The sequence below is a fragment of the Nansenia antarctica genome (assembly GCF_963989245.1).
Source record: "Nansenia antarctica genome assembly, chromosome: 7".
Lineage (NCBI taxonomy): Eukaryota > Metazoa > Chordata > Actinopteri > Argentiniformes > Microstomatidae > Nansenia > Nansenia antarctica.
The window spans coordinates 9,409,037-9,429,865 of NC_137677.1; the positions used below are offsets into that span (position 1 = coordinate 9,409,037).

The window sequence follows — 20,829 nt, forward strand, 5'->3', positions numbered from 1 at the left end:
TGCAGCCATGTCAATGTCTGCTGCCTTGTCAATGCATGCAGCCGTGTCAATGTATGCTGCCGTGTCAATGTCTGCTGCCGTGTCAATGTCTGCTGCCTTGTCAATGTCTGCAGCCATGTCAATGTCTCCTGCCTTGTCAATGCATGCAGCCGTGTCAATGTATGCTGCCGTGTCAATGTCTGCTGCCTTGTCAATGTCTGCTGCCCTGTCAATGTCTGCTGCCTTGTCAATGTATGCTGCCGTGTCAATGTCTGCTGCCTTGTCAATGTAGCTGCCTTGTCAATGTAGCTGCCTTGTCAATGTATGCTGCCGTGTCAATGTCTGCTGCCTTGTCAATGTCTGCTGCCTTGTCAATGTCTGCTGCCTTGTCAATGTCTGCTGCCTTGTCAATGTCTGCTGCCTTGTCAATGTATGCTGCCTTGTCAAACAATCTATGTCCGCTGAGTAGGGGAGCGCGGGGTATGTTGTCACACGCTGTCTTAACATTTACTGGGCACAATACATCACAATGGTATAAATGTCATACCAAATGAAAGAAGGAAGTCTTGGGCCCATATTTTGTATTGATTTATATCTTCATATCTTATTTCACTACAGAGCTGTAGGCCGTTAAATAGACAGTGTGCATTTGTGACAATTTGCCCCGTCAGCGTGTAAACTGTTACACTTCAACTTCATTAAATAACTAAAAATTAAAACAATCATGCCTAGAGAATCTGGCAAATCATGCCTTTGAATCAAAACATTAATGCTGGCATGACCCCTGGCGTGCACGTAGATCCACAGTAATTGTTGGAATTGGAATGTAATGTAATACTAGCTTGTAGTGTGTTAGTAGACAGACACACACACACACACGCGTCGTCATATTTGGACAAGTAACTTGAGCTCTCGGACAAGTAAAAGATAAGTTCACTTGTTCACTACCTGAAAAAGCTTAATGTCAAGCCCTGATATATATATATATATATATATATATATATATATATATATATACTGCAACCTGTATGAAAAGTGCTTTGGCAATAAGGTCTGTTATCGTTTATTCACCTCTTGACAGGTCACGAGGAGGCCCTGTCTCGTTTCACTCTGAAGAAGCTGCTCCTGCTAGTGTGCTTTCTTGACAAGGCCAAACAGTCCAGGATGATTGAGCATGACCCCTGTTTGTTCTGCATGGATGCAGAATTCAAGGTAGGAGCGGACCTCACCTACTCCGACATCCTCAATTACGCACCTGTCATCAAGACTGCGTCAGTCATTTTCCCTAAATGTCTTTTTTAAAATGTTCCAAACAGCCACCTGTCAAGGATTCAATGCCTCCCCTCCCTAATTTCCCCACTGTTTTCTATTTTACAGACCAGCAAGGATCTATTGCTTGCATTTTCCCGGGACTTTCTGAGTGGAGAGGGAATTCTGCCCCGTCACCTTGGATACCTGGGCTTAACTGTCTCTCACGAGCAGATGCCACTGGATGAGTTCAACTTTGCGGTGAAAAACCTGGCAGTTGACTTGAAATGCGGACTCCGTCTAGTGTAAGTCACATTTACGTGACAGTTATTTAAGAGGAGAGGACAGAAAATGTTGTTTTTTTATTTTACGGAAATATGTATATTATTTGTGACACCAGACAGACTTTTGATCAACCAGTTGCTGAAGTAAAAGCATTTTTGTAACATCACATGCTGATAGAACATCAACATTGCTAAAAACACATAACTACACATAATTAGATGATCAAACAGTCCTTGCTTTTGAACACGTCCTTAAACGAAAGTATGATTACAAGTCAATTCTCCCTTACCAGTAGCCTACGGCAAACGAGAACAGTGAATCCAATCCACAAATTATAAATATTTAGTGATCATTATTATTATTTTTGTTATATCGAGTGGGTACTTCATAACTTCAAGTTGCGTATTGTGAAAAAAACTGAACCAGATGATGTCGACAGAAAAACATTTTCTAGCTTTTTCGCTTTCGCGGGTGGTTTCCCCTTAGATCGGCTTGCGTCACATTTATCTTTCTTATTGCTGAAGCACAAACTGTTATTACCGTATTTTCCGCACTATAAGACGCACCGGATTATAAGGCGCACCTTCAATGAATGGCCTATTTTAGAACTGTTTTCATATACAGGGCGCACCGGATTATAAGGCGCACCGGATTATAAGGCGCATAGAATAGATACTGCAGTCAAACGTTTGACTGGGGTTGCGTTACGCCCAAGCTCCACCCACTGCGTTGCGTCACCTCTCCATCGGTGTTGTGTCAACTTCCCGTTGTCCAAGCTCCACCTGAGCGTTGTCACCGTCAACGTTCTACCTGCTCCACTGTCAAAAATATATATTTTTCCACCTCAAGTATCAGCCGTTCGTCATCCATTTTTGCAACAAGCGTCAAGGACCTGCGGTGATTCACAGCTGACTCGCGTGAATAGCAATTCGCAATAGCTGCAACCACGAGATATAGAGTAGTTAGCTACAAGCATTTTCAATCTGCTATTATCTCTATTAGTGGATTAACCGCTGTGGTTATTTAACAGCTGATAAAAATACATCAAGTAGACTACAAACAGAGCAAAACAACACCAGAAAACAACCAATAGGCTATACAATTATAACCAACAACCAATATGTGACAGCTCCTGGTGAAATGTGCAACGTACTTTTTCAGTTTTTACACATGCTTAAACTACAGATTGTAAGCTTTCAAATGATGTGTCATACATTCAAATCAGAGAAAGATTGAACACGACAGGCGTATTTGAATGTTGGTTCACCTCAAACACTGAATGGGAGAAAAGTGACTCTGACCAAACCACAACAAACGCTGCTAGCGGCTAACAGCTAACAAAACACATCGCTACGAAGGTCTAAACTGTATTTTAATAACATGACAACATACTGGGAGAACATCGACATGCTAAAAACACATAACTAGATGAACACACAGTTCTTGCTTTTGAACACGAGCTAAAACGAAACTAAAACGAAAGTCAACCCTCCCTTACCGGTAGCCTCCGGCAAACGAGAATAATGAATCCAATACACAAATGCTAAGTGTTTAGTGATCGTTAAACTGTTGTTTATTATATCGAGTGGGTACTTTAAAACTTCAAGTTGAAAGCACCAAGAATCTCACTTTGTTCCCTCGGAAACTCTGTTTAGTCTTCTTTACTTGGGGTCTTGTGGTGTGGGACTGTGAGTAAGCACAGTATACCGGTGTTTACTGATTACCGTAATGCTGCAAGCGGTGCGGCTTTGTAGTTTACCAGTCGTACTGAAACATTTTGACAGAGCGCCTTGAGCGCCGTGTACAACCAGTATGGATCAACAAATTAACCAATTGATCCATATATAAGGCGCTCCGGGTTATAAGGCGCACTGTCGGTTTTTTTGAAAATTAAAGGCTTTTAAGTGCGCCTTATAGTGCGGAAAATACGGTACCTTCACTGTGTCCCCATGACGATAGTTTTCTTGTGTGTCGACTCTCAGGCGCGTGATGGAGCTGTTCATCCAGGACTGGAGCCTCTCCCGCAAGTTAAGGGTGCCCGCCATCAGCCGTCTCCAGAAGGTCCATAACGTGGACATAGCCCTGCAGGTGCTGAAAGCCAGAGGCGTCGACCTCAAGGACGAGCACGGTAACTCAAACTGTCCTATGAGCGAGCGTAATCAAAGCGCACGGACCAGAACATGGCTTGCCCTCGCTGGCCCCGGGCACTTCATAATCTTAACAGGAGCGCCTATCTCTTCCAGGCGCTATGATTGATTCCAGAGATATCGTGGACGGACACAGGGAGAAGACGTTGAGCCTCCTTTGGAAAATCATCTTTGCCTTCCAGGTATGTTTCATGACTTCCCTCTTCCCTCCTGGTAGAAGTTGTGAGTAAGTTCAGATGAGGCATAGGGTCGGCAAGCCACCTCTCCTTGATATCCTTAAGTATGGTTGGAGTGTGTGTGTGTGTGTGTGTGTGTGTGTGTGTGTGTGTGTGTGTGTGGGGGGGGGTGATACATAAAAACATACTCCCCTGTTTAGCATAGAGCCCTTTTCAGTGTAATAAACATGTAATTACCCGTCTGCCCAGGTGGAGGTGCTGTTGGATGAGGATAAGCTGAGAGAGGAGATTGGCTTCCTCAAACGCGCCTGGCGAGCAAAACAGAAACTGGCGTTACTGAGGGCTGATAGAGGTGTACTGCAGAAGACCACTAAATCAAGCAGGCCATTGGAGCACAGCAGTAGCCCGAAGATCACTCTGCTGATGGACTGGGTCAATGCGGTCTGCGAGTTCTACCACCTGAAGGTGAGTTAATGTTAATGTTAATGTTCATGAGGAGTTGGTTACCTTTTTTTAAAGATAGCCCCCCCTTTTTTTTTAATAAATGCAGGAATACTCAAAAGAAAGGTAATGTTTCTCTGTTGTTAGTGGATGTAGTTAACCTAACCTAACTACTGGAACAATCTACAGAAAAACAAATCAGTTGTGATGTTCTGGTGCGGCTTGGGCACTTATGCTTAACTTAACACATATTTCACAATATATTGTTTTGCTGTGCTGTGGTAGAGAAGGCAAGAGACCATCTAGTGTTCACACATTCCAGCCTCTCTTTCTAATTGTTATCTGTGAACGGATAGTTATATAAATTCTCATCTAGATCTGTCTCAAACTATTCCGTGTTGGGTCCTTGAATTTGAGGGAATTCAGTCTTGAAAGTCCTCGAAAGGTGCTTGAATTTGATGTTTCAGAAGGTGTGGGAACCCTGGTATTTGTTTCTGTATTTAACTGTGTGTATTTTGTATATGTTTTTTAGTTATTGTGGACAGGGTGCACCGGCAAAAGAGGCCGTGGTCCTCTGTATAAACAAAGGTTAAATTAAAATGGATGCCAGTACACCTTACATCTGAAATAGAAAACAGAATGTGTGTATTCTCCGTTGCGTGTCTGGCAGGTGGAGAACTTCACCGTGTCGTTCTCTGACGGGCGGGTCCTTTGCTACCTCATCCACCATTACCACCCCAGCCACCTGCCAGTGGAGAGAGTCAGTCAAAGCACCACTCAGACCGAGGAGTGCTCCCAGCGAGGCAGAGTCGAACTCAGCTGCTCGTCGAGTGATTCTGACAACTCTTTCGACAGTTGGACCACAATGCAACATGGTGAGTTTTAGTGATTAGGATGTACAATTTTTTTATTTTACCAGTGAGCTCAGGCTGGGATTTGAATCTCCCCCCCCCCCCCCCATTTATTATTTTATACATACCGTATTTTCCGCACTATAAGACGCACCGGATTATAAGGCGCACCTTCAATGAATGGCCTATTTTAGAACTGTTTTCATATACAGGGCGCACCGGATTATAAAGCGCACCGGATTATAAGGCGCATAGAATAGATACGGCAGTCAAACGTTTGACTGGGGTTGCGTTACGCCCAAGCTCCACCTATTGCGTTGCGTCACCTCTCCATCGGTGTTGTGTCAACTTCCCGTTGTCCAAGCTCCACCTGAGCGTTGTCACCGTCAACGTTCTACCTGCTTCACTGTCAAAAATATATATTTTTCCACCTCAAGTATCAGCCGTTCGTCATCCATTTTTGCAACAAGCGTCAAGGACCTGCGGTGATTCACAGCTGACTCGCGTGAATAGCAATTCGCAATAGCTGCAACCACGAGATATAGAGTAGTTAGCTACAAGCATTTTCAATCTGCTATTATCTCTATTAGTGGATTAACCGCTGTGGTGATTTAACAGCTGATAAAAATACATCAAGTAGACTACAAACAGAGCAAAACAACACCAGAAAACAACCAATAGGCTATACAATTATAACCAACAACCAATATGTGACAGCTCCTGGTGAAATGTGCAACGTACTTTTTCAGTTTTTACACATGCTTAAACTACAGATTGTAAGCTTTCAAATGATGTGTCATACATTCAAATCAGAGAAAGATTGAACACGACAGGCGTATTTGAATGTTGGTTCACCTCAAACACTGAATGGGAGAAAAGTGACTCTGACCAAACCACAACAAACGCTGCTAGCGGCTAACAGCTAACAAAACACATCGCTACGAAGGTCTAAACTGTATTTTAATAACATGACAACATACTGGGAGAACATCGACATGCTAAAAACACATAACCACACATAACTAGATGAACACACAGTTCTTGCTTTTGAACACGAGCTAAAACGAAACTATGTTTACAAGTCAACCCTCCCTTACCGGTAGCCTCCGGCAAACGAGAATAATGAATCCAATACACAAATGATAAGTGTTTAGTGATCGTTAAACTGTTGTTTATTATATCGAGTGGGTACTTTAAAACTTCAAGTTGAAAGCACCAAGAATCTCACTTTGTTCCCTCGGAAACTCTGTTTAGTCTTCTTTACTTGGGGTCTTGTGGTGTGGGACTGTGAGTAAGCACAGTATACCGGTGTTTACTGATTACCGTAATGCTGCAAGCGGTGCGGCTTTGTAGTTTACCAGTCGTACTGAAACATTTTGACAGAGCGCCTTGAGCGCCGTGTACAACCAGTATGGATCAACAAATTAAACAATTGATCCATATATAAGGCGCTCCGGGTTATAAGGCGCACTGTCGTTTTTTTGGAAAATTAAAGGCTTTTAAGTGCGCCTTATAGTGCGGAAAATACGGTACATGCATACACCCACACACAGACTGCTTTCATGGTTGTTTTAGTGGTTGAAATGAACTACAAAAACAGTGGATGATGTACCGTTTCTTTGCTTTTGTGAAAAGGCCCAGCATTGTCATCATCATCAATGGAATTCAAAGAGCTTTTGGAGAACGAGAAGAGTAATTTCAGGCTGGTCAACACCGCAGTGTCTTTACTTGGGGGCGTTCCTGCTATGATAAACCCAGCTGACATGTCAAATACAATCCCCAATGAGAAGGTGAGATGTTTTTTTTTTTATCTGTAGGGAAACTGTTCAGTAGCATTTTCAACAGCACACTCAGTATGCATTTTGTAATTCTTCGAACACCAGTGTTGCGCACACTGTATTTTGTGTTTCAGTTGTAAATGCCAACATGTTTTGTACTCTTCTTGCTCACTGTCTCATTTATCTTTACGTACCTGTTCTAGGTTGTGACGTGTTACCTGTCCTTCCTGTGCGCGCGTCTCTTGGATCTTCGCAATGAGACACGAGCGGCCCGGGTCATCCAAGGTGCATGGAGGATGTACAGGCTGAAGAAGGATCTGGAACTTTTCCAGGTGAGTTTATTGCCAAGATGAAACACGGAGAGGACTGATACTCATTTCAGACTAGCTCTCTCCACAACTCCATACGTTTGAGCAATCCCAACACTTGATCTTTCATAGGAAAGGAACATGGCCGCAGCAAAGATTCAGGTGCTGGTCAGGGACTTCCTCCAGAGGCGGAGGGCAGAGAGGCAGAACACTGCTGCCATCCACATCCAGACAGCCTGGCGGGGCTACTCGGCACGGAACACACTGAGACTGATGACGCAGGCAAAACTCAGGGCTCGTCAAGACACTGCAGCAACTGCCATCCAAGTATGTCTGTTCAATCATTTCAAATGTGGGTGGTGCCGCCCCCCCCCCCCCTCCTTCAATATGCTAGGTGGCCCATAGTCTTTTAGATGCATGTACTAGTGGATACCTTATGTTATTCATTGTCTTTATATGATCTCTTAATTATTTGAATGCTACTAACTGCAGTCTAAGCACATTGCACTCATCACTCTGTTTTTAACCCTCCCCTAGGCAGAATGGAGGATGTATATTGCCATGAAAAACTACCAGAGTTTAAGATGGCACGTTGTTGCTGTCCAAGCTCACTGGCGTATGAAGAGGACAGTCTCTGCTTACAGAAGGACCCAGCGGGCTGCGACTGTGATCCAGAGGCATGTGAGAGCTTGGGCTCTGGCAAGAACCGAGCGTGAACTGTATCTCTCACTGAGATCTGCAGCCATCAGAATTCAAAGAAGCTATCAGAGATGGAGGACCCTGATATTGCAGAGAGAGAACCATGCTGCCACAGTGATACAAACTGCATTTCGCAAATGGCACCATGAGAAAACGGCCAGAAGAACCACAGCTGCCCTGAAGATCCAGTCTTGGTACAGAATGCACAGGTGTCAAAAACACTACGCGGAAGTCTGTCAGAGCACCATCCTCATTCAGGCGTGGTACAGAGGCCATGCACAGAGGTGCAACTTTCAGAGGTTGAAACTGCAGCAACACTCTGCCATTGTCATCCAAAGTGCTTTCAGGGCAAGCGCAGTCAGAAAACAGATTGTGAAGATGAGAATTGCTTCAGTCGTCATTCAGCGTTGGTTCAGGGCCTCTTTGAAAAGAGACACGGAGAGGCAACAGTTTGTGAAGATGAGAAGTGCTGCTATTACCATACAGGCAGCGTATCGTGGACAAGTGGCTCGGAAGCTAATGAAAGAACAGCACCAGGCAGCATCAGTGATCCAGGCAAGCTTCAGGATGTTTGTCACCCGCAGGAGATTCTTATGTTTGAAAAAAGCATCAATCACTGTCCAACAACAATATAGAGCCATGTTACTGGGAGAGAAATCAAGACAGGAGTATGTGGCCCTCAAATATCATGTCCTGAGAATACAAGCCATCTGGAGAGGGAGGGCTGAAAGGAAAAGGATTGAGAAACTGCAAAAATGTGCCACCGTTATTCAAGCTTACTACCGTAGGCATGTAATGCAGTCACAGTTCAGGTCTAGAAGGGCAGCTGCTTTGGTGTTCCAGCGCCAGTACAGAGCTTATAAGGCAGGCAAGGAAATGAGGATTAAGTATCTTCAGGTCAAGAAAGCTGTTCTTGCTCTACAGGCTGGATTCCATGGCATGAGAGTACGGCAAGAGCTGAGGGACGAACACAATGCGGCCACTGTAATTCAGTCAGCAGTGAGAGCGTTCATTTGTAAAAGACGATATGTACTGCTTCAAAGTGCAGCTATTATCATCCAGAGTCACTACCGGGCTTATTTAGTGGGCAGGTCGCAACAGCAGAAATACAGACAGCTGAGGCAAGCCACTGTGAAGATACAGGCTGTGTATCGAGCGTCCAGAGTTAGAAGAGACTTAAGGAACAGGCACAATGCTGCTACTGTCATCCAAGCTCAGTTCAGAATGCTCAAAGTACGAGTTGCGTATCTTGCCACAAAGTGCGCCGCCGTCGTCATACAGGAGCGTTATAAGGCGAACAGGCTGAGAGATCGACAGGCGCAACGCTACGCCGCAATGAAATCTGCGGCTGTGGTGATTCAGGCGGTGTACCGCGGCCACAAAGCCAGACACGAGGTTGCTAGGATGCACCTGGCGGCCACCGTAATCAAGAGGAGGTTTATCGCTTTCGGGGATCGGAAACGCTTCCAATCGGTCAGAGCCGCTGCTTTATTCTGTCAGCAGAGACAGAGAGCGGTGGCCATTGCAAGAAAAGACCGGAGAAACTATCTGTCGAAGCGCAGGGCTGCCGTTGACCTTCAAGCGGCTTATAGAGGGATGAGGGACCGGCGGCAGTTAAAGGCTGAACACACTGCAGCCATTATCATTCAGTCTCATGTTCGAAAGCACCTGAGGAGAACTTATTACAAGAGGCTACAGTGGGCTGCAAAGTCAATGCAAGCACGTTACAGAGCCAACAATAAGATGAGCGTTGACATGCAAGCTCTGAAGACGAAGAGGAATGCTGTCGTCGTGCTACAGGCTGCCTTCCGTGGCATGAGATCCCGCCGGGGCAGGAAAGAGATTCTCAAGGCGGCCAGCGTTATCCAGAGAAGTTATAGGGCCCACTGCCAGCGCAAACAGTATCTGACTTTGAAGTCCTCTGTCGTTGCTGTTCAGCAAAGATATCGTGCCACCATGGCAGCTAAGCAGCAAATGCAGCACTACCAACAAATGCGCAGTGCTGCCGTCCTCTTTCAGGCGACTTATAGAGGTCAGAGAGCAAGAAGGCAGATGGGGCTTCAACACCAAGCTGCCACTGTGATCCAGGCTGTGTTCAGAAAGCATAGAGAGGAGGTCAAGTTCCAGGCCATGAGGTTGTCTGCCATCCTTATCCAGAGATACTACAGGTCATGTGTTCAAAGGAAACAAGACCGGGACAGATTCATGAAACTGAGAGATTCAGCCATAGTCATTCAGGCAGCTTTTAGGGGGCATCGCATTCGCCGAAACATCGCTAAGATGCACAGAGCAGCCAGTGTCATCCAGGCCAGCTACAGGATGCACAAGCAGCAGTCAGCTTTCAGAAGGCAGCGCTGGGCAGCGAGTGTTCTTCAGCAGAGATTCAGAGCTCAGACGCTGAGAAACTCCCAGCTACAGAGATACCAGAAAATAAGAAATTCTGTTATCGTGTTACAGTCAGTTTTCCGTGGCATGAAATCCAGACAATGCATCAAACACAGACACAGGGCTGCCAGTGTTATCCAGAGAAGTTATAGGGCCCACTGCCAGCGCAAACAGTATCTGACTTTGAAGTCCTCTGTCGTTGCTGTTCAGCAAAGATATCGTGCCACCATGGCAGCTAAGCAGCAAATGCAGCACTACCAACATATGCGCAGTGCTGCCATCCTCTTTCAGGCGACCTATAGAGGTCAGAGAGCAAGAAGGCAGATGGGGCTTCAACATCAAGCTGCCACTGTGATCCAGGCTGTGTTCAGAAAGCACAGAGAGGAGGTCAAGTTCCAGGCCATGAGGTTATCTGCCATCCTTATCCAGAGATACTACAGGTCATGTGTTCAAAGGAAACAAGACCGGGACAGATTCATGAAACTGAGAGATTCAACCATAGTCATTCAGGCAGCTTTTAGGGGGCATCGCATTCGCCGGGACATTGCTAAGATGCACAGAGCAGCCAGTGTCATCCAGGCCAACTACAGGATGCACAAGCAGCAGTCAGCTTTCAGAAGGCAGCGCTGGGCAGCGAGTGTTCTTCAGCAGAGATTCAGAGCTCAGACGCTGAGAAACTCCCAGCTACAGAGATACCAGAAAATAAGAAATTCTGTTATCGTGTTACAGTCAGTTTTCCGTGGCATGAAATCCAGACAATGCATCAAACACAGACACAGGGCTGCCAGTGTTATCCAGAGAAGTTATAGGGCCCACTGCCAGCGCAAACAGTATCTGACTTTGAAGTCCTCTGTCGTTGCTGTTCAGCAAAGATATCGTGCCACCATGGCAGCTAAGCAGCAAATGCAGCACTACCAACATATGCGCAGTGCTGCCGTCCTCTTTCAGGCGACCTATAGAGGTCAGAGATCAAGAAGGCAGATGGGGCTTCAACATCAAGCTGCCACTGTGATCCAGGCTGTGTTCAGAAAGCACAGAGAGGAGGTCAAGTTCCAGGCCATGAGGTTATCTGCCATCCTTATCCAGAGATACTACAGGTCATGTGTTCAAAGGAAACAAGACCGGGACAGATTCATGAAACTGAGAGATTCAGCCATAGTCATTCAGGCAGCTTTTAGGGGGCATCGCATTCGCCGGGACATTGCTAAGATGCACAGAGCAGCCAGTGTCATCCAGACCAACTACAGGATGCACAAGCAGCAGTCAGCTTTCAGAAGGCAGCGCTGGGCAGCGAGTGTTCTTCAGCAGAGATTCAGAGCTCAGACGCTGAGAAACTCCCAGCTACAGAGATACCAGAAAATAAGAAATTCTGTTATCGTGTTACAGTCAGTTTTCCGTGGCATGAAATCCAGACAATGCATCAAACACAGACACAGGGCTGCCAGTGTTATCCAGAGAAGTTATAGGGCCCACTGCCAGCGCAAACAGTATCTGACTTTGAAGTCCTCTGTCGTTGCTGTTCAGCAAAGATATCGTGCCACCATGGCAGCTAAGCAGCAAATGCAGCACTACCAACATATGCGCAGTGCTGCCATCCTCTTTCAGGCGACCTATAGAGGTCAGAGAGCAAGAAGGCAGATGGGGCTTCAACATCAAGCTGCCACTGTGATCCAGGCTGTGTTCAGAAAGCACAGAGAGGAGGTCAAGTTCCAGGCCATGAGGTTATCTGCCATCCTTATCCAGAGATACTACAGGTCATGTGTTCAAAGGAAACAAGACCGGGACAGATTCATGAAACTGAGAGATTCAGCCATAGTCATTCAGGCAGCTTTTAGGGGGCATCGCATTCGCCGGGACATTGCTAAGATGCACAGAGCAGCCAGTGTCATCCAGGCCAACTACAGGATGCACAAGCAGCAGTCAGCTTTCAGAAGGCAGCGCTGGGCAGCGAGTGTTCTTCAGCAGAGATTCAGAGCTCAGACGCTGAGAAACTCCCAGCTACAGAGATACCAGAAAATAAGAAATTCTGTTATCGTGTTACAGTCAGTTTTCCGTGGCATGAAATCCAGACAATGCATCAAACACAGACACAGGGCTGCCAGTGTTATCCAGAGAAGTTATAGGGCCCACTGCCAGCGCAAACAGTATCTGACTTTGAAGTCCTCTGTCGTTGCTGTTCAGCAAAGATATCGTGCCACCATGGCAGCTAAGCAGCAAATGCAGCACTACCAACATATGCGCAGTGCTGCCATCCTCTTTCAGGCGACCTATAGAGGTCAGAGAGCAAGAAGGCAGATGGGGCTTCAACATCAAGCTGCCACTGTGATCCAGGCTGTGTTCAGAAAGCACAGAGAGGAGGTCAAGTTCCAGGCCATGAGGTTATCTGCCATCCTTATCCAGAGATACTACAGGTCATGTGTTCAAAGGAAACAAGACCGGGACAGATTCATGAAACTGAGAGATTCAGCCATAGTCATTCAGGCAGCTTTTAGGGGGCATCGCATTCGCCGGGACATTGCTAAGATGCACAGAGCAGCCAGTGTCATCCAGGCCAACTACAGGATGCACAAGCAGCAGTCAGCTTTCAGAAGGCAACGCTGGGCAGCGAGTGTTCTTCAGCAGAGATTCAGAGCTCAGACGCTGAGAAGCTCACAGATGCAGAGATACCAGCAGGTTAGAAATGCTGTGATATGCATCCAGGCATCGTTCAGGGGGAAGCAAGCAAGAGAGCTCGCAAAACAGACACGAGCAGCCAGGAAGATTCAATCCTACCTTAGAATGAGCATCAGACGACGCCACTTCCTGAAGAAAAAGGCTGCTGCTGTAGCGATTCAGTGTGCCTTCAGAAGTTACCAGGCCAGAGCACAATACAACAAAATGCATGCATCAGCTGTTACAATCCAGAGATGGTACAAGTCACTGAAAGTCGCCCAAAGACAAAGGCATAATTATTTGGCCACCAGAGAAGCGGCAGTAAAACTGCAGTCAGCCGTCCGTGGAATGCTGGCAAGAAGGCTGGCAAGATGTGAACGTGCAGTGGTGAAGATCCAGTCAGTGCTGCGTATGTCCTTGCAACAGAGGAGGTATTTGAATCTGAGGTCAAGCACGGTGAAGTTGCAGTCTCACTGCAGGAGGTGGATAGCAAGGAGAAGCTTCTTGAGGTGGCGGAAGGCAGCCCTGACTCTTCAGAGGCACTACAGAGGCCTGCAAGTCCAGAGAACGCAGAGATCTCTGTATTGCAAGACCTTGAGAAGTGTCCAAGTGTTACAGGCCAGAGTCCGTGGACACATTCAACTGAAACGATATCAGAAGCTCAAGAGAAGTGCAGTCACAATTCAGGTACGTAGGAAATTCTTCTTTCGGAAACGTTTTTCATGTTTCTCTGCTCAATCAAATCAACCTCTTCATGTGTATTTAGTTAATAAATCAAATTCATATTATTTTAATTAATTTAGTCATTTAAAGGCTGATAATATCACCCATTGTAATTTGAAATACAGGCCTTTTACCGTGGACTGGTGGAGAAGCGAAAGTTCCTGCAGCAGAGGGCCTCGGCTGCCATAATCCAGAAACACTACAGGGCCCATCTCCTTAGCCAGAGAGAGAGGGCAAAATACCTGGAAATGAAGAAGTCTGCTCTTGTTATACAGGTAAATTAACAAAAGTGTTCAGAAGCTGTTGAGACTGCTACCTCTGATATTGATATATATATTCTACCTATGTTTATAGATCATGAGGTAGTTTCATTGCTGATTTTCAATTACAGGCAACATTCCGGGATCACCTTGCCAGACGACGTGCCAAGGAATTGCAGGCGGCTCTGAGGATTCAGTCCTGGTTCAGAGGGAACGTCACTCGTCAGACTTTCGTTGCCAGGCAAAGTGCTGTAGCAACAATCCACAGATGTATACAGGCCAGGCGCCTTCGCAACAGGTAATGTTAGAATTGATTTAGTTCCCGGTTATTTAATTTCGTCCTTAGGTCCTAGACATGATTTCTCATCTATAGATAAATTTCGCCCATTTCTTTGTTGATTTAAGATCTTGCTAATATGTGTGTTGAATGTATATCTAAAAAAAAAAAAAAAGCAACAAGGCCACTTTTTTCTTTTAGGTTCAAAGCGATCCAGTGTAGTGTTCTGGTCATTCAGCGCAGGAGGAAAGAAACACTGAAGGCCAGGGAAGAGCGTCAGAACTTCCTCAATATGAAAGCTGCCGCTGTCACCATTCAAGCATCATGGAGAGGCCATAGAGTTAGGCACCACCTGCTCAAGGTATTTCATTTCGTATAATACCAATGATGAAAATGAGAAGCCAAATCATGGACAAACTCCACATTAGTCTGCTTATCACCCTTCACCCAATCTGAATTTCTGGCTTCAGGGACCAACTTGTATGCAGTCAATACAGCCAACAGTGTCATAGTCCAAGTGTCATGGCTGAACAATCCTCCTGGGCTCTCCCTGTGAGAACACATTGAAGCATTAATATCCTGTCTGAGTCTGACCATCTCTTTGCCTCAGCGATGTGCTCAAAGAGAGTTAAGAATGTATCAGGGATGCGCTCATTAAAATTCGGCACTAAACGCAGGGTCTGACATCCACACCTCCCGGAATAGCCAAACCAGAAGGCCTGCCCTCTCTGATCAGCTGACAAAAGCCGAGTGGCAGCAGAGCGCAGCAGAGAGCGAGTGAGGCCCTGCAGTATGGCTTATATGGCCACGATGCACCGGGCCGAAGTGCACCGAGTCAGCCAATCAAGACAAGTTTAGATGCAGGATAGATTAGCCAACACTCACCCCTAGAGGGCACCACAGGGGCCATCACAGGCTAGTACTCCGCAATATCGTTTCCGTCTTCACCAGTATCCAGTTTACTTTGTCAGTGTTCAGAAAATTGCTGAAATCAAATACACATGTATGGAATAGCCTTCTTTGTTATACAGTAAGTGTTAATTCGTTTATCGAGCTATTGAATACCAACTTGAATACATGGGTCACAATTATGTACCACCAAGCTATCCACAGTAACAAATCTGCACTATTAAAGCGACTGTACTCCCTCTCTCCCCTTCCACACACCCCCCCCCCCCCCCCAGGAGAAGAAGGCTGCAGTGCTGATCCAGTCTTCTTACCGTGGCTGGGCCCAGAGACGGGTGTTCCAGAGACAAAGAGAGGCTGCCCTGCTCCTACAGGGGAGAGTTAGGGCCCAACAGCAGGCCGTGGCAGAGAGGGAGAAGTTTGTACGCCTTAGACGTGCTACCGTTACTCTACAAGCACACTGCCGTGGCTGGATCGCCAGGAGACAGGTAGCAACTGTCGACGAAGAATCAGTTTAGTCTACGCAGAGTGAAAGGAAACTAAATGTATCAGTGTTTAGCCCTAGCTCCTGTAGGCACATCCTAATCCTATATGTGATATAATTACAAGGAGGAAAACCAACTCCTAAAATATATTTCTGTAATTAAAACTTCTTCCACTAACATAGACAGACTTAAACCTGCTGAAGCAAGCGTATAATGACAGCTGCTGTTAACCATATTTCCCTGACCTCTAGATGAGAGCAGAGGCTGATGCAGGGAGGAGGCGGCGTTTCTGTGCAGCTGTGTTCCACCACCTGTGTGCCGTGAGGATACAGAGAGCCCTGCGCTTCCACTGGGCCCTGCAGTCTGCCAAGACACGGATTCACTCTGTCATCTCCATACAGGTACAGAACACTGTCTAGAACCCCTCTAGAGATATTTAGATGAGATCAGTAATCATCAGTAATGGGGTCTTTCCACACAGAATGGAAGGATGATTTGACCGCATTACTCATAACATCTGCAACAGCACTCGACGACTATTCAATTGCTTTGTTAAAAATGAACAGGATGGCAGTTGTGTATTTCCCATTCATTTTGTTCATATACTTTTTGTACACGTGTACATTATCTATAGAGGTTTGGTACACATTTCTTCTTGAAGGACAATAAGCGTCAACCAGTCAATCATGGCTCTCTCTCTCTCTCTCTCTCTCTCTCTCTCTCTCTCTCTCATTTCTCCTTCCCAGAGATGGGTGAGAGCGAAGCTACAGAGGAGGCGGTACCTGGAGGAGAGGAGGAAGGTGGTGGCAGCGCAGAGATCAGCTAGGAGGTGGTTAGCCAACCGCCACCAGGCTGCCTCCGTGATCCAACGCGCTGCCAAAAGATTCCTCCTCCGGAGACGTGAGCAGAGGGTGCAACAAGGCGTCCTCAAGGCACAGGTGCTGACCTCAGTCCCCTTAACATATGTGACTAGAGTGGATAAGTGAAAAGCGGCGTACCCTTACCCGGTTGTTTTAAGATAAACAGCCAGAAATAATGGCGAATGAGAATATAAGGGAGGCAACTCTGGAATTAAAGGGACCTATGATTTCATGAGTTAAGATGCTACAACTTCTCTTTCACTCTAGGCGTTGTGGAGGGGCCACCGCTCACGAAAGTTCAATGACAATCGCAAAGTGGTTGCCATGAGGCATCGCCTCCGGAAGCTCTCCGCGGCCGTCCGAGAGGAGGACAGGCTGTGTAACAAGACCACCTCGGCCATAGACTACCTCCTCCGCTACAAGCACTTCTACTACATCCTGGAGGCTCTGAAGAACCTGGGTAAGGCCTTCTGTCTTCTGTGACAACTAGCCATGGTCCTGTAACGTGATAAATGGAAACGTATGCTTTTCTAGATCCTACTTCCTCTTTACCATATGAATGGTGTCATGAGCTGACATTCCCTATTCTATGCACAACAATCAGAATTACTTTTATTACATCTCACTGTACACAAGTAACATTCTTTGGCAATAATAATAATAATAATAATAGTAAAAATTAGAATAATGTAATAAGTAATCCTACATTGATTAAGTAATAATGTCATGGTTTTACAGTGGCTTCAATAAATACATTCAAACAATACATTTCTATCTGAACATCCTGTAAACGTTCCACCCTCCTGAAGAGGCTCCAGCGCAGTCTCATGGAAACGAGTAGAGGAAGCCACTTTAGATTGAGAGAGCTGATAAGCTAACAGGACGTTTCCCCGCTGTCATGGTGTCTGCAGAGACTGCCACCAGGCTGTCCCCAGTGTGCTGTGAGAGGCTGGTGGAGAGCGGTGCCACCCTGGTCATCTTCACCCTGATCCGCAGCTGCAACAGGAGTTCCCCCTGCATGGAGGTCATCACATACTCCATCCAGGTCCTCCTCAACCTCTCCAAGGTAAACCTGCTAACCAAATCACTGGGAAATGATATGTGGGTATTAAATAAAAAATAAATCCATATCCACTGATTTCACAGCATTGTGTGATGAAGCATGAACCCTTGTGACCTACATGGCTGTCCCCCTCATTCCCCTCTCTCTCCGTCAGTACAATAAGACCATCGAGGCTGTGTATGCTGTGGAGAACTCTGTGCATACGCTCCTGGACCTGTTGCAGATCTATAGAGACAAGGCTGGAGACAAAATGGCAGACAAGGGAGGCAGCATCTTCACCAAGGCCTGTTTTCTCCTGGCCATCCTACTGCAGGACCAGCACAGGGCTCTTGTGGGTGCTACCAATAATCATCTAGAACAGTATTTGTCGGAAATGGCAGCACTGATAACTAAAAACTGAATAATGACTGAATAATAAACCCTGGTGCCTGTTTCATTTGAATGGCAGGAAATCAGGAGGCTCCCAAAGGCTGTGGACAGGATCCAGAGCATCTTCCGCCTCACTGCGCGCAAACACAAGATGGACGCCGAGAGAACTGTGAAGAAGCAGAAGATGAGTGCGTCAGTGAATGGAAGCATCCTCACCCAAGCAACCCCATGCAAATCCAAACCAGTACCTAAGTAAGTGTGTGTGTGTGTGTGTGTGTGTGTGTGTGAGATTAGTTTGTTTTAAAGGACTACAGAGAATATCAGGGAAAACTGTTTTATATATATATATACACACTCACCGGACACTTTATTAGGTACACCTTGCTAGTACCGGGTTGGATCCCTTCTTTTGCCTTCAGAACTGCCTTAATTCTTCGAGGCATAGATTCAACAAGGTGCTGGAAACATTCCTCAGATATTATGGTCCATATTGACACAGTTGCTGAAGATTTGTGCCAAGAAAATATCCCCTACACCAGCGGTTCCCAACCTATGGGCCGCGGCCCTCTGGTGGTCCGTGAGAGTACTGCAAGTGGGCCGCCAAATCATGGGCAACATTTTTTTTATTGAAGTTTTTTTGTTGCAAAAACGTGATCGTATTGTGTGGTGTGCGGCGATATTTCCATCCGAAAAGAAGAAGTCAGCTCGCTTCTTGATTGGCTACATTCCATCCCCGTCACAATCGGACTCGCGAACAGGGTTGCCAGATGGGATCGACATTTTCCACCCTAACCACAGTCTAAAACCGCTAATTCCACCCAAAAAAACCCGAGCCCATCTGGCAACCCTAGTCGGGAGTCGGGAGTTGCCCACACACATAAGGATGTTTGGTCGTAAATATTGAACACATACAACATTTATGATCTTGGTATTTGATCACCTGCTATATAAAACATCACCGCTCGGCTTTAATGGTTTAACCGCTATTTATTTTTTTGCCACGCTCCCTCTAGTTTTTGGTGAAATGACGTTGTTGTTTTGAGAGCTCGTACGCGTGCACGCGGAAAAAATCGGCCAAGCTAGGCCTGAGTGGGCCGCGAATACTGTAGAGATTTGTAAAGTGGGCCGTGAGTCCAAAAAGGTTGGGAACCGCTGCCTTACACCATTACTCCACCACCACCATTTTAGCCCAGAGAACTGCCGCTCACTGGATATTTTCCTCTTTTTCTGACCATTCTCTGTTACCCCTAGAGATGGTTGTGTGGGAGAATCCTAGTAGATCAGCACTTTCTGAAATACTCAAAACAGCCTGTCTGGCACCAACACCCACGCCAGGTTCAAAGTCACTTAAATCACCTTTCTTTCCCATTCTGATGCTTGGTTTGGAACTTCAGCAGATCGTCTTGACCATGTCTACATGCCTGGCCTCACGGTACACCTCTTGGCTTTTCGTGACCACGTCAAAGCCTACAAGGAAGCTCTCCGTCATCATGGACTCAACTTCCACTGCTCCGCTGATGATACCCAAATCTATCTCAGCACTACTCCATCCTCGCAGCTCCCCCCCAGTCCCTTGTCAACTGTCTGCACATTAAAGTTTCTCAAACTTAACAGTAAGAAAACAGAGCTCATGGTTGTGGCACCCAAGGCGCTGCTCTGGAAGGCTGGTGACTTCATCCTCGAGGTTGACGGCTGCGCCATTTCCCCATCTCCTGAAGTCCGCAACCTGGGTGTCATCCTTGACTCTACCCTTTCCTTCCAATCCAACATCAAGTCAGTCACCAAATCCGCCTTCTTCCACCTAAGGAACATTGCCAGACTCTGACCGTCACTCTCGGAGTCCGTTGTTGGAACCCTGGTCCATGCATTCGTCACCTCCCGCCTGGATTACTGCAATGGTGTCCTGTTCAGGGTTCCCAACCCTGGACAGGCTCTGGTATGTCCGCAACTCTGCTGCCAGGGTTCTCACTGTGGCAGCACATCACCCCCACCCTCATCCACCTCCACTGGCTTCCGGTCAAGTCCCGCATCTCCTACAAAATCCTCCTCCTCACCTACAAGTCCCTCTAAGCCCCCCGACACTTATCCGACCTCCTCCGCCCACATGCCCCTCCCCGGAACCTGCGGTCTTCAGACTCTGGCCTGCTTGCCCCCCCCCCCCCCCCCCGCACCAGCCTGAGAACCTTCGGGGACAGAGCTTTTAGTATGGCAGCCCCCCACCCTCTGGAACTCTCTCCCTGGACGCCTTTAAAACAGCCCTCAAATCCCGCCTTCGGCCCCTAGTTCTGTTGTTGTTTTGTCTGGCTGTCTGTTCATCTGACTTTTTCATTCTTTTCTGTTTCTCTGTAAAGTGACCTTGGGTCCCCTGAAAGGCGCTATATAAATTCAAGTTATTATTATTATTAAATGTATTGAGTTGTTGCCACATGATTGGCAGATATTTGCGTTAACGAGCAGTTGAAAAGGTGTGCCTAATAAAGTGGCCGTTGAGTGTGTGTGTGTGTGTGTATATATATATATATAGTTTAAGTGAACTCTTTGTTTCTTTAGTAACTGTTGATGTGTCCATTTTGTTTTTTTCCAGATTTGCACCTGACTGGGTTCTCAGAAAGGACAAGTTGAAAGACATAGTGGACCCTCTTCGAGCTATTCAGATGGTGGCAGATGCTTTTGCAATGTAAAATACAATGGGGGGTGGTATTTTTTCACGGTTGTTGTACATAATTGATTGTTTTTTCTTTTCATTCGTATCAAACTATTTTAACTAAGTTTTAATAAAGTATTTTAATGAATGAATTACCGTCTATATTTAATATGCCTGCTGTTCTAGCTCTGATTAGATGCATGCACTGATGTTTTGCAGACACATGGAGCCATTTACTTAATCAAATGGAAACTATATTTTGACAAACAATCCCCATAAAATACTTTCTTGAG

At 46.2% G+C, this 20,829-nt stretch overlaps 1 protein-coding gene across 1 annotated transcript in view; it reads left to right on the top strand.

Annotated features, from left to right (window-relative positions):
- The window catches only part of aspm (assembly factor for spindle microtubules), a gene marked incomplete at its 5' end in the record, with an annotated part of 28,199 nt that extends 7,587 nt beyond the window's left edge, over window positions 1–20,612 (top strand). The window contains 23 exons of the mRNA XM_080536521.1: window positions 1,061–1,191; window positions 1,357–1,532; window positions 3,495–3,640; window positions 3,756–3,841; window positions 4,085–4,300; window positions 4,947–5,151; window positions 6,769–6,917; window positions 7,109–7,237; window positions 7,346–7,540; window positions 7,751–10,470; window positions 10,678–11,559; window positions 12,649–13,636; window positions 13,798–13,947; window positions 14,130–14,230; window positions 14,411–14,570; window positions 15,394–15,603; window positions 15,852–16,001; window positions 16,347–16,538; window positions 16,728–16,920; window positions 17,372–17,526; window positions 17,678–17,854; window positions 17,972–18,144; window positions 20,477–20,612. Coding sequence (XP_080392647.1) covers window positions 1,061–1,191; window positions 1,357–1,532; window positions 3,495–3,640; window positions 3,756–3,841; window positions 4,085–4,300; window positions 4,947–5,151; window positions 6,769–6,917; window positions 7,109–7,237; window positions 7,346–7,540; window positions 7,751–10,470; window positions 10,678–11,559; window positions 12,649–13,636; window positions 13,798–13,947; window positions 14,130–14,230; window positions 14,411–14,570; window positions 15,394–15,603; window positions 15,852–16,001; window positions 16,347–16,538; window positions 16,728–16,920; window positions 17,372–17,526; window positions 17,678–17,854; window positions 17,972–18,144; window positions 20,477–20,573 — 7,781 coding nt within the window. The 3' untranslated portion in view covers window positions 20,574–20,612. The remainder of the gene's footprint in view (window positions 1–1,060; window positions 1,192–1,356; window positions 1,533–3,494; window positions 3,641–3,755; window positions 3,842–4,084; window positions 4,301–4,946; window positions 5,152–6,768; window positions 6,918–7,108; window positions 7,238–7,345; window positions 7,541–7,750; window positions 10,471–10,677; window positions 11,560–12,648; window positions 13,637–13,797; window positions 13,948–14,129; window positions 14,231–14,410; window positions 14,571–15,393; window positions 15,604–15,851; window positions 16,002–16,346; window positions 16,539–16,727; window positions 16,921–17,371; window positions 17,527–17,677; window positions 17,855–17,971; window positions 18,145–20,476) is intronic.
- Between the last annotated feature and the right edge of the window lie 217 nt (window positions 20,613–20,829).